Source organism: Hippopotamus amphibius, chromosome 2, assembly GCF_030028045.1.
Source record: "Hippopotamus amphibius kiboko isolate mHipAmp2 chromosome 2, mHipAmp2.hap2, whole genome shotgun sequence".
Lineage (NCBI taxonomy): Eukaryota > Metazoa > Chordata > Mammalia > Artiodactyla > Hippopotamidae > Hippopotamus > Hippopotamus amphibius.
This window is the reverse complement of record NC_080187.1, coordinates 109555300-109569324: the sequence shown is the minus strand read 5'-3', so window position 1 is coordinate 109569324 and position 14025 is coordinate 109555300. Positions and strand designations below refer to the sequence as shown.

At 40.2% G+C, this 14025-nt stretch overlaps 1 protein-coding gene across 2 annotated transcripts in view; it reads right to left on the bottom strand.

Moving 5' to 3' along the window:
- The window catches only part of SPOCK3 (SPARC (osteonectin), cwcv and kazal like domains proteoglycan 3), a 426984-nt gene that overhangs the window by 12977 nt on the left and 399982 nt on the right, over positions 1-14025 (bottom strand). For both annotated transcript variants that reach the window (XM_057722257.1, XM_057722256.1), the window contains one exon: positions 719-940. In XM_057722257.1, the coding sequence (XP_057578240.1) occupies positions 719-940 (222 nt within the window). The remainder of the gene's footprint in view (positions 1-718; positions 941-14025) is intronic.

The following is a 14025-nucleotide window of genomic DNA, read 5'->3' as shown; positions in this document are numbered from 1 at the left end:
ACATTAAAACTCCACGGTACAGTGATAAAAACCCATTTATTTTACACTGTGGGCAAAGCAGATAGCAAATTAATTTAAATGATTACTTTTAATATCTATGTTCTCATATCTCTGTATGCCCCTTGGTGGTTCATAACGGAAACTATAATGAAGTGCATTAATATAAAATATTAATTACATTTTTATCTCATTTAGCGTGTTTTGCATCCCTAGCTGAGTTATACTGTTCAACACGCTGCTTATTTGCTTTTTTATTAAACACTCTGATTAGAAAAATATCCCCCACAATGAATGGGGTGTAGTGCACTGTTTTTTTTAATTGAAAAAAATTAAAAAAATTTTTTTTTATTGGAGTATAGTTGATTTACAATATTGTGTTAGTTTCTGCTATACAGCAAAGGGAATTAGTTACACATATACATATATCCACTCTTTTTGAGATTCTTTTCCCATATAGGCCATTACAGAGTACTGAGTAGAGTTCCCTGTGCGACACAGTAGGTCCTTATTAGTTATCTATTTTATATACAGTAGTGTGTATATGTCAATCCCAGTCTCCCAATTTATTCTCCCCCCCGTTCCTCCCTGGTAACCATAAGTTTGTCTTCTATATCTGTAACTCTATTTCTGTTTTGTAGATTAAAGAAAGGGTACAAAGGAACTTATCTGTAGTGCACTGTTTTTACTGCGAGGATGAGATAGCATTTGGCATTGGTACCTTGCTGCCTCTGGAAGCAGTAGCACCACTCGTTGTTGGAGATGGAGCTGTCCTTGTATGTGTCACAGGAGTTGAAGAAGGCCTCGGTGCACTGCTCGTTCTTATCCAGGTAAATGCTCCCTAGTTCCGACTGGTCCAGGAGCAGGTCATAGTTTGTATCAAGTCTGTTAAACATCCAGCCAAGGGAATCCTTGCAAATTGGCAAAATACTGGTATCAAATCCTAAAGGCAAAGATGGAAAGATATTAGCTAAACATGAAAGTCGCCATCAGCAGCAAGCAAAATAAAGAAGCATCCCAGCCGGTTTGTAATAGAGAAGAGCGAATCTGACTCCATCTTGGAACTGTTTTCTTTACTTTAACCTTTGTATTCTCCTGTTTTGAGTTAAGAATGTTGCCTCTAGCCTGAAATATACAGGAGAGCCCATTCTCAAGGCTCTGGCCTTTAAGGGTGTAACACTTTTCCATTCATACAGAGAGAAAAACTTGCTGAACAGAGAGTAACATTTGTCTTGTTGCAGGTTTACAGGAACCTCATGACCTGACCTACATGGACAGATGCAAGAACAAAGGATTCTGACACCAAGAAGTTTTCAACAACCAACCATGCTCCTCTCTCACCTGGCCTTTAAAAATGCTTTGCTGAAACCCTTCCGGGAGTTTCGGATTTTTTGTGCCTGAGCCACCTGACTCCTTGCTGGCCCTGCAATAAACTTTTCTATGCTGCAAACTCCAGCGTTTCGATTTGTTTGGCCTCTCTGTGCACCGGGCACATGAACTTGCAATCGGTAGCAGGTTCCTTAGGGCACCTACTCAGCAGTCAGGAGTCGGGCTTAAATCCATCTTGAGTAACTGGTTTCAAAGTGAAGTGGGGGTAGTAACACACACCTTTCAGGATAGTTGTGAGGGTTATCTTACCAGAATATAAGACAGCTAGTACCAATCAGTCATTCACTCAATGGCAGTTACTACTGTAAATACATTATATATTATTTACTATTTTTTTGATTGTTTAAGCTTTTTCTGAATAAATAGGTTATCATGATGAATGCCTTGCTGGATGGATATAGCTATAATTTAATAATATCCTACTCATAAAGAAATAAAATTCATTTTTTTATTCCAAGCAATGAAAATGCCCTTTGTACAACACATAATAAATAATTTCAATAATGCTCTGTATCCTGGTAGAACCATGATGATTGTGATATTTCACAAGTAATATCCAGAGAAAGAATAACCACCACATAATTTACATGCTGCTCTGTCCTCTGCTTTCCTCAAGGCAACTTTTTAAGCACAAATCTGCTACAATGGGAGGTGTCAGGGCACACTGGATGGGGCAGATTTCTTTCCTAGCTACACACTGTCAAAATGTAGGTTACCTGGGGTTAGCTGCAGACCTCACTGAGACTCCGTGTCCTAAAAACCTTCAGTGTGTGAAGCATAATTTAGAAATTTACTTTCAACTCTTCTTATTTGTCATGTTTAAGCTAACTTGAACATGGATTTTGTCATCCATTTTTTGATTTATTTACTATTTTTCACTCATTACAGTGAAAAAAACCCAATACTCGCTTCACTGGTATGGAAGAGAGAACGTGTTTGGAGATGTGACAGCTTTCTGAAAACCAAGTATCAAAAAGACTTAATCTTCAACAGCAGAAGTTGAAGAGTAGTTTAACCATTTATCAGTGGAATCCCCTCTTAGGGGTAGTGAAGTTTATGTTCTAATTGTTACATGCACTATTTTGAACACTTTAGTTTGTTCTAATTCGAGATGCAAGAATAAGTGCAAATAGATATAGATATTTAGGATTTCATGTTTAAATTCTATTTAGCATTTTAAGGATACTTAGGATTAAAAATGAAATAGGTGTTGACTCTAGGAGATGGGATTTTAGAAATTCAAAATTTCACCACCTTTTCAGGATTTACTTTACTAATAAATTCAGAGCATATTTAGTGCTTTCTATCTGTGCATCACTGTGCCTGACAATAGGGTACAAAGGTAAAGCAGTATTTGTGACAGTTTCATAAAAGAGGAGAGACAGAAATTCAGTGGTTTTCTCATTGTGTGTATTTTTCTTTGTAAAATTGTTTGTAGAAGCAAACAGAATTCTCACAAACAAACAGACAGACAACAAACATGAATTGCTCAATTCCTATTGACTTTCCAGGTCCTGACGCTGGTTCTAGGAATACACGGTTGAAACATTCAGACAAGACCCCACTCTCTTAGAGTTTACTTTGAAAACAGCCTGGTTTGAGACATTGGTGGAAACTGCCTCTTAGAACGCGAAGTTGTCAAATGCCCAGGGATTACATGATGAAAGCAACCTGCAGAAAAAGATACACTAAACTGTGCAAAACCATTCAAAGCACCTGAGTTCCGTGTGTGAGATTCTGGTGTGCCTTTGAGCACGCCCTCCTTTCCCAAGCTTGTTAGGAGGCAATGGAAAAACCTAACTGCCTTTAGCAAGATATTTTTTGACCCACCTCCTAGAGTAATGAAAATAAAAACAAAAAATAAACAAATGGGACCTAATTAAACTTAAAAGCTTTGCACACCAAGGGAAACTGTAAACAAGACGAAAAGACAACCCTCAGAATGGGAGAAAATATTTGCAGACAAAGCAACTGACAAAGGATTAATCTCCAAAATATACAAGCAGCTCATGTGCCTCAATATCAAAAAAACAAACAACCCAATCAAAAAATGGGTGGAAGACCTAAATAGACATTTCTCCAAAGAAGACAGATGCATGGCCAACAAACATATGAAAAGATGCTCAACATCACTAATTACTAGAAAAATGCAAATCAACACTACAATGAGGTATCACATCACACTGGTCAGAATGGCCATCATCAGAAACAATAAATGCTGGAGAGAGTGTGGAGAAAAGGGAACCTTCTTGCACTGTTGGTGGGAATGTAAACTGGTTTTCCACTATGGAAAACTGTATGGAGGTTCCTTAAAAAACTAAAAATAGAACTATCATATGACCCAGCAATCCCACTACTGGGCATATACCCAGAGAAAACCATAATTCAAAAAGACACGTTCACCCTGATGTTCACTGCAGCACTATTTACAATAGCCAAGACACAGAAGCAACCTAAATGTCCATTGACAGATGAATGGATGAAAAAGATGTGGCACATATGTACAATGGAATATTACTCAGTCATAAAAAGGAACGAAATTGGGCCATTTGCAGAGGCGTGGATGGACCTAGAGACTGTCATACAGAGTGAAGTAAGTCAGAAAGAGAAAAACAAATATTGCATATTAGTGCATATATGTGGAATCTAGAAAAACGGTACAGATGAACTTATTTGTAAAGCAGAAATAGAGACAGAGACGTATAGAGCAAATTTATGGATACCAAGGGGGAAAGGGGGAGTGGGATGAATAGGGAGATGGGGATTGACATATATACACTATTGATACTATGTATAAAATAGATAACTAATGAGAACCTACTGCATAACACAGGGAACTCTACTCAATGCCCTGTGGTGACCTAAATGGGAAGGAAATCCAAAAAAGAGGGGCTATATGTATAGCTGATTCACTTTGCTGTATAGCAGAAACTAACCCAACATTGTAAAGCAATTATACTCCAATAAAATTTAATTAAAAAAAAAGAGGGACTTCCTAGGTGGTGCAGTGGTTAAGAATCCGCCTGCTAATGCAGGGGGCCCGGGTTCGAGCCCTGCTCCAGGAAGATCTCACATGCCACAGAGCAACTAAGCCCATGAGCCACAACTATTGAGCCCATGTGTCGTAACTACTGAAGCCCATGAGCCTAGAGCCCGAGCTCCGCAATAAGAGAAGCCACCGCATTGAGAAATCTGCGCACTACAACAAAGAGTAGCCCCCACTGTCCGCAACTAGAGAAAGCCTGTGGGCAGCAAAGAAGACCTAATGGAGACAATAAAAAAATTAAATAAATTAATTAATTAAAAAAAAAGAAACAACTGTGTTATGAACAAATAGTCTGGGAAGAGGAGAGAATGGCACTGGGAGTTAGTGACCTGAGGCTATACCCTTCCCCATCTACTTCTGAAGGGAGAAGTCAACTGGTGAGCCCCTCAGAGCTCTGCAGGGAGGGGGCTGCAAAAGCTTCCTATAAATGTGCCAGAGTCTGCGAGGAGGGGGGGCGTCTGACCCCCGGGGGAAGGTCCTGTTGCTGCCAAAGTGGGAAAGACAGCTGCAGTACAGCCGTGCAGTAAAAGGCAGAGGCGGCTCTGGGTGAAGCAGAGCCTGGGGGCTCATGCTCGGCGCTGAGATGCTGAGGTGGACGGGATACAGGGCATCCCAGAGGAGGTGAGCAGAAGCCGGTGGCTGGGGATCAACAGGAGCACTTTCTGCTGGAAGGAGTGATGAAGGGACCAGTGCAGAGAGCACAGAGCAAGCGTGCCCTGTCCTTCTCAGCACAGGGAGGACTGACAGCAGTGTTGACGTGATCTGACTTTGTTTATTGGGTGGGCCAAAAAGTGCCTTCAGTTTTTAAATAAAAATAAAAGACACATTTTTCATTTTCACCAAGAACTTTATTGAACAACATATTCGCCCTTCTGTTCCACTACTCTGCCATTTTTAGGCAACTTCATAATTCCATCTTCCCAAAACTTATCTTTTTGAGCAAAGAACTGTTCCAGGTGCCTTTTACAGTCTTCCAGGGAATTGAAATTTTTTCCATTAAGAGAATTTTGTAAAGACCGAAATAAATGGAAATCCGAAGGTGCAATATCTGGTGAATACGGTGGATGAATCTGAACTTCGCAGCTAAGCTGTAACAGTTTTGCCTGGTCATCAAAAAAACTTGTGGTCTAGCGTTATCCTGATGGAAGATTATGTATTTTCTGTTGACTCATCCTGGATGCTTTTCATTGAGTGCTGCTTTCGGTTGGTCTAAGTGGGAGCAGTACCTGCTGGAATTAATCATTTGGTTTTCCAGAAGGAGCTCATAATAGAGGACTCCCTTCCAATCCCACCATACACACATCACCTTCTTTGGATGAAAATTGGTCATTGGTGTGGTTGGTGGTGGTTCATTTCACTCATCCCATGATCTCTTCTGTTCCACATTGTTGTACAGTATCTACTTTTCATTGCTTGTCACAGTTTGTTTTAAAAATGGAGCCATTTTCATTACATTTCAGTAGAAAAATGCATGTGGAAATATGGTCAAGAAGGTTTTTTCTCGCTTAACTTATGTGGAACCCAAACATCAAAACGACTCACATAAAATGTATGCAGTTTATTGTATGTTAAAAAAAATAAAAATAAAATGACATGGTAGGATACACACACACACACACACACACACACACACACACACACAAACGATTCACATAACCAAGCTGGTGCAAATGATTTTCAACGCTTGATCTGGATATTTTGAGTATGTCGGCTCTCTCCCACATGGTACAATGTTGATTGTTCTCAGTGAATATCTCGATTTGATTGCTATCAACTTCAACTGGTCTACCTGACCGTGGAGCATCATCCAATGAGAATTCTCCAGCACAAAACTTCACAAACCACTTCTGACACGTTCAATCAGTCACAGCACCTTCTCCATACACTGCACAAATCTTTTTGTGTTTCAGTTGCGTTTTTACCTTTCTTGAAATAGCAAAGCATAATATGCCAAAAGTGTTGCTTTTTTTCCTTCCGTCTTCAACATTAAAATGGCTACACAAAAATTCACCAATTTTTATAAGACTTTTTTAAATGCACACTGATATGACAGCTGTCACATACAATCTAACAAAATTGTTTCAAATGAAGTTAAGGATAACTGAGTGCTACTAGAGCCATCTTACAGAAAAAACCGAACGAAACTTTTGGCCCACCCAATAGAACACTTCACCCAAACATCCAAAATATTTCTTTGAGATATGCAGATAAATAACAGGTCAGAAATAAAAAAGGCTTTAAATTAGCACATTCTAAAGTATGGTACTGATTTCTTAATGCTTCATGATAATTGAGGCAGGCAATTTACAACTCATGCAAAATTATAACTATGACATCCAGGAGTTAGCATCCTAAAATAATGACATAGATGTTGATAACACTCTCATAAGAAAACAAATTGATATCAGCTTTCAAATCTGTTAGCCATTTATTAATAATGTCTATGGAGAAGTTAGCTCTTTGAATACAATGCATCTAATGGCCAGAGATTTTCCTTTAGCACCTTTTGCATATACCTCCACTATTACATTGTATTAAAATAACTGGCCTAGATTTCTAATATATTCATTGTATTGTGAACTCTTCTATTTACCCACAGTTCCTTGCACAGTGCTTGGTATAAGACAGAATTCAAGAGGTACTAAGTTATAGAAATAAAGGTAATTCAACAGAGACCAACTTGTGCTTGACTCTGTGTAGATTCAATGTGCTTATTACAGAGGATCTTGATACTCTGCCCGCTGAATGGCTGTTCTGATGGGAACTGGGGTGGAAGCTGGGATACCAGAGGGAAGGAACCAGAACAGCCCTTGTGAGAGATTTCTGTGGAATGTCTGCATCACATCTTCACCTGAGTTTCTTCTGAACAATCACCAATCTTTAAAATATAAGTTTTAAAATGATCTCTGCCCAGCTTTTATGACGTGCCAGTCAACATCCTTGTCAGTTGTAATGCATTGTTATTTTTCTCATTACAGGGTCAAAGAGAAGTGGCCTTAACCATTCAATGATTTTTGTAGCTCTGCTTTGAGGAGAGCTTTTCTACAAACCAGATATCAACATGAAAGAATATTTCTGAAAATACGACCTGCACAGGTACTTAACAAACTTTAGACACAACAGGACTAAGACTTTATCCTTTATGTTACAAAGAAATGGACTTCTTATAGAGCACATGCCTGGTGAATGATCACTTTGATGACATGTGATGTCTTACATGGAGAATGTCAGGGAATGTGATTTGGACTCAGGTCACTGGCCCGAGTTCTGCCACTACCTTGCCGTGGTTAAGTTACTTAATGTATCAAGGCTTTAATGTCTACATCTAGATAATGTGGGGATTTTTAAGCATGACTGATGTTACCCTGGAGATAAAAAATACAGTGAATTTATGTTATTTGAATGATATACATAAAGTTGTGTTACAAGGGTCACTGGAATAACAAATAACAGAAAAGGACTAGAAATAAAATTATTCTGATAGTCTAAATTATCAATAAATGTAAACTATTCAGTATGATTCTGTTGATGCTACAAATATAAAAAAGTTAATTTGGTAAAAATGTTTTCCTGTCTTATTTTAAACTTTTGGAGCCATAGAAACTATGTGGTGACTTTGAGCATTTTCGGACATGCTACTGAATATTTATTATATGTAATACAGTACAAATATTGTAAGTGTGTGTGTATGTATGTATGTATATATATATATATATATATATATATATGTATGTATATATATAGGAACTCTAGGTCTAGCCAGAAATCTGAATTGTATAACCAAAGTAAAAACTTTTGCTTTCACCCAATTTCTGAAGTCTACTTTGTCTCATATAAACATAGCCACTCCAGCTTTCTTATGATCAGTATTTCTATTATTTTACTTTCAACTAATTTGCATTTTATATTTAAAATGGGTTTCTGAGAGAGAGCATGGCACTGAGTCTCACATTTTTTCCAAGTCTGATAATCTCTGTCTTATTACTGAAGTCTTAAGGCCACATGCATTTAATATTGTTATCATAATGGTTGTACTTAAAACTTCCATCTTGCTATTATTTGATTCAGTTCCTCTATTATTTGCTTTTTCCTCTCTTTTCCTGTCTTGTTTTTTATTAACTACGTTGCTTTTATTTTTTATGATTCTCACTTAATCTCCACTATCAGTTTATGTGGCAGGCAAAACCGTGGTCCCTCAAACACATCCACGTGGACCTACGTGATACCACATCCAAAAGGGAGTTAAGAGTACGGGTGGAATTAAGGCTGCCAATCAGTTGACTTCAAAATTGTGAGCTCATCATGGGTTATCTGCCTTGACCCAACCTAATTACATAAACCCTTAAAAGAGAAAAATTTTCCCAGCTCTAGTCAGACAGAAATGACACAGAAAAAAAAAAAAAAGAGGCTTTGAAGACAGAGGAAGGAGGCGGTGAGCCCAGGAACGCGGGTGCTCCCTGGGAGCTGAGAACACCACAAAGGAAAGGGGGGCCCTGGTCCTACAGCTTTGGGTACTGAATTCTGACCACCACCCACTGCCCTGGGAAACGGGTCCTCTCCTGGAGCCTCCGACACCTCCATCTCAGTGTGGTGAGACCTGCATTAGACCTCGGATCTACAGAGCTGTGAAACACTGAGGCTGTGCTCCTAAATTACTACGTTTTGTGGTAATGTTACATCGGCAGTAGAAAACTAATGTAGTTTATTCACTATATTTATTTTATTGTTTGGTGGTTGCTGCAGGGTTTACAGTATATGTCACTGGTTATCATATTTACCTTCAAATAATGTCATACCCCTGACATCTGCTGTAAGGAACTTACCAGGGTGTACTTAGACCCCAATCCTTCCACACCTTCTTCAATTCATCCATTTTAATTCTACATCTTGTAAACCGCACAGCACTTGGTTATGATGTTTGCTCTAAAGAACTTAATAGACTTTCAAGTGATTAAAACTGAGAAAAAAACCTTTTAAAGGAAAATCTTTCTATGCATAACACTGACACCGAATGTGTAGGTTTCCCACCCAACACTATTCTCTGTGGAAGGCAGTGCGGGTCCTGCAGTTCAGTTCAGTTCAGTGCTGACCCCTTTCCTCATATCCCACAGGCTACAGGCTCAGCTCCACGAGACGGCCCCCACCTCACATACCAAGTGCAAGTGGTGGGGTCCCAGGTCCCCACTTGTGTGCAGACGGGGGTACCCACAACCCTCCTCAGTTTCCATAATTTATTATAACAGCACAGAACTCAGAGAAAACATTACCTACGTTTGCCAGTTTATAATAGAGTAAATTATAAAGGATCGCAACAGATAACCAGATGCAGTGGTACCCAGGGCGAGGTCTGGAAGTGTCCCGCGCCAGAGCTTCTGTCCCACAGGGATGGGGTGCATCACCCTCTCAGCATGGGGATGCACCCACCGCCCAGAAGCTCTCTGGACCCTGTGCTTGGGGATTTTATGAGGACTCCATCACGTAGGCATGAGTGATTACTAACTCATCTCTAGCCCTGCCCCCTCCCCAGAGGATGGAGGGGGGCTGAAAGCTCCTCCCTCCTAACCAGGACTTGGTCTTTCTGGTGACCGGCCCCCACCCTGAGGCCATCCAGGAGCCCCCAGAGTCGTCCCCTTACACAGAAGACGCTCCTCTCACCCAGAAGTTCTGGGGGATCTGGGGCTCTGTGGAAGGAGCTCCTATCAGCCTCATCACGTGGGAAATGACAAGGGTTTTAGGAACCCTGTGTCAGGAAATGGGGTCAAAGACCAGATATCAGAACAAGAGACATTCCCAGCACCTCGACTACTCAGGAAATTAGGGTAACAGAAGCTCTGTGTCAGGAATCCCAGGCAGGAATCAAATGCAGTATTTCTCATCCTGTCACATTTCTGGCCCCCAATATTCCTCTGTGTAGATAGATACTTCCGTGTGACGTCATTACCTTCCAGAAATTCCTGTAATATTTCTTGAAATTTCTCAACTTTGAATTAAGAAAGTCTTTAAAAAAATTTTTTTTTTGGATTTTCTTTTCAATTGGAATATAGTTGCTTTACACTGCTGTGTCAGTTTCTACTGTACAGCAAAGTGAATCAGTTATACATATACCTATATCCCCACTTTTTGGATTTCCTTCCCATTTAGGTCAGCACAGAGCACCGAGTGATGACTTTATTCACAAAGCAGAAATAGAGACAGACGTAGAGAACAGACGTATGGATACCAAGGGGGAAAAAGGGGTGGGAGGTGGGATGAAATGGATTGTTTAAGAAAGTCTTGATTTTAGCTTTCTGAAAAATCTTTTTGCCAGGGGTGGTAATTTTTTTCTTTTCTTTTCGCACATTAGAAATGTTCCGCTGTGTTCTGGCCTCATGGTCTCTGAGGAAAACCTTGCTGACATCTGACCTTTGTTCCTTTGAACACAATTTGTAAATCCTTTCCCCCCATCTTTTTTTTTTCTTCTGGCTGCTTTTCAAGAGTCTCCTCAGCATTTTGATTAGGGTGTGCTTCAGTTCAGTTTTCTTTGTTTCTATGGCTTGATTTTTATTGTATTTCTTGTATCTGTGGGTTTATAATATTCATCAAGTTCAGAAAAAATTTAGCCATTATTTCTTCATAAAATCTTCTGAGTCTCACACCTCCAGTACCGATACTCACAGGCAATGCATCTGACACGCTGCACAGTTCACTAAGACACAAGCTTCTGTTTGTTCTTTTTTTTTCCCTGTGTGCTTTATTTTGGACAGTCTCTATCCTACCTCTTCAGGCACATGGACTTTTTCTTCTGCGGTGTCCAATGTGCTTTTAACTCACCCAGCACATTTTTCATCTCATTTGTTGCCAATTTCCCCAGACATATTATGTGGGTGTTTTAATCATATATCCCCTTTTGGAACTGCTGTCCTTGTTTGCCTTTATATAACTGTGCATATAATACTGTTTACAATAGTTGTTTCAGGTCCTTGTATGCTCATGCCACAATCACTGTTATTTCTGGGGATGTTTCCTGGATTAAAGTTTCTCCAAACTGTGGACCATATTTTTATGCTCCATAGCGTACCTGCTAAATTGCAACTGGATACTGTACACTGCGAATTTTAAATTATCAGTGGTTGGGTTTTTGTGGAATTCCTCCACGTGTTATACTTAGTTCTCACATGAAGTTAAAAACCTGCACGTCAGCCTGACTCTTAAAGCAGCTTGAGGCTCTGTTACGTTGGGTGCAGAGCAGACCTTCATTCCACGACTAATTCCACCACCAACACAAATCTTATTTTATCATAGAGATGAATAACCATTTCTTCATCCACTCTCCAGGCAAGGACATTTGGGTTCTGGCCAGTTGTAATTATAAATAAAGTTGTTATAAACATTCACAGATGTTTTTATGTGAACCTACGCTGTAATTTCTAAAGGATAAATATCTTAAAATGGGACTTCTGGGTCATATGGCAAGTCCATGTTCCTTTTATAGAACACTGCCCAGCTGTTCTTCCAAGTGGCTGTACCACTTTGCGTTCCCATCACCAGGATGAGAGACACAGTTACCCCTGGCCTCATAGGCACTGTTGTTTACCTGGAGCTGTTCTCATAAGGATGTAAGAGGTATCTCATTGTGGACAAAAGTTCAGCCTCTCCCTAAGGCTGACGGACATCTAGCTTCCTTACATGCGACCTTCTCTGGTGACATGTACAGATGTTTTGCCCATGTTTAGTTGGGTTGCTTGTTTTACCACTATTGAGATTTGAGTGATATTTATGTTTTCAAGAGGCAAGGCTTTTATTGGATACGTATTTGCCAATATTTTCTCCACTTTGTGGCTTGTCTTTTCACTGTTAAAGCAGGATCTTTTAAAAATCAAACATTTTTAAGTTTGATGAAGTTTGACATCACTTTTGTGTGTCTTAGCTAAGATATCTCTGCTGACCAAAGGTGACATGTGCTTGTGTTTATATTTTCTCCTATAAGTTTTACAGACTTAGGCTGTCCACTTAGGAGAAATGAATTTTATTTCAGGTAAATGATGACTTTGGGACTCTCTTTCACAGACTCCTCCCCTGGACACAAATGAAAGTGAGGCCACCATTACCCCACTTGGGGAGAAAGGGACTCAGTGAACCTTCCAGCTAAGGGCAGGGACTATATGTTCCCCTGTGCTCTGCACATGTTGTAAGGTCTTGTGTTACTATGTAAGTATAAGCACAGGTACCACAGACATTATATGATAACAGCACATTGATTACATAATCACATACACACATATCTTGGACACATGAAGTTCACAGGATACAATCTAAATCCACTTTTATTTTTTCTTTGATGCTCTGTACACATTTGTTCTTTGGTGGAAATTTCATCCTATCCCTGGCTGAAAAATCAGGTGGTCCCCTAATTCCTTAACCTGGCTTCAGGTAGCAAGTGTGGGTTAACTGGCATTTCAGGATGTCTGACGTCACATCACCCTCACAGCCCCAAACCTGAGCCTCCAGGTCCCTACCTGGGATGTGGCAGAGGCAGTCATGCAAGGGGAGCATGACGTACCCCAACCCTTTTCCATTTTTCCCAACTCCATTTTATGACCTCCTCCAGTTTGGGAGGGGGTGAAGGATACATAAGGATGGGCAGGGAGGTTCTCACCACACTGATGTCTGGCTGAGGAAGGCTTTGCGATTTGTGGGTTCATCAGGCTTTTAAAGCTTCATCTGTCTTTCTCCTTGTAGATCCTTTTATGGGCCTTCCAGCACTCCCTGGTGTGAACAACTGCATTTCCTGGATGTGTGACACTCCTCTGCCCCCACCTCAGTCCTTGCACACCTGGTGGTCCCTTCTCCGTCAGGACTTACTACTCCCTCCTGGGCAGAATTACGCTGGTTCTCATTCACATGGCTCAAATATTTTCCACAGTAAATATCCTTGTGTGTCTTGACCAAGTACACAGTTCCAAAGCAGCAGCAACTTTCCTTTGCTTTGACACCAAACAAGTAAGCAGCTCACGACTGGCTCTGACTTTCAGATTTCCCTGGTGAAATTCAGCCCAGAATCTACTTGTCTGGGAACACACATAAAACGGAGCGGTTTTGTTGAAATCTGTCTCTCAACTCGAAGTGAAGGGAAGCACAAGTTTATCATCTTCTTAGATGACACTGAAAACTTTGCACAGTAAAACGTAAGTTTCCTTTGAGGTAGTGAATGCGTTTAGGGTAAGACATTGAAAACAGTACACATGGTTCATTATCAGCTCAAGACAGGGATCTGGGGAGAAAAACACTTAGACAAGACTCACTCAGGGACTCACTTGGGCAGAAAGATCAATATCCCAGACCTGGTCAGGAACAATGGTAGAAATAAGGATAAGGGAGTACCCTCCACTTATAAAAAGAAAGAGAAATCACTATGCAGAACCCTCTGAATTTTATACATCCCATGACTTACAAAATATTTAGCATACAGAAATCTTCAATGAAGGATATAAAAATTATCATGGGGACTTCCCTGGTGGCGTAGTGGTTAAGAATCTGCCTGCTAATGCAGGGGACACAGGTTCGATCCCCGGTCTGCGAAGATCCCACATGCTGCGGAGCAACTACACCCGTGC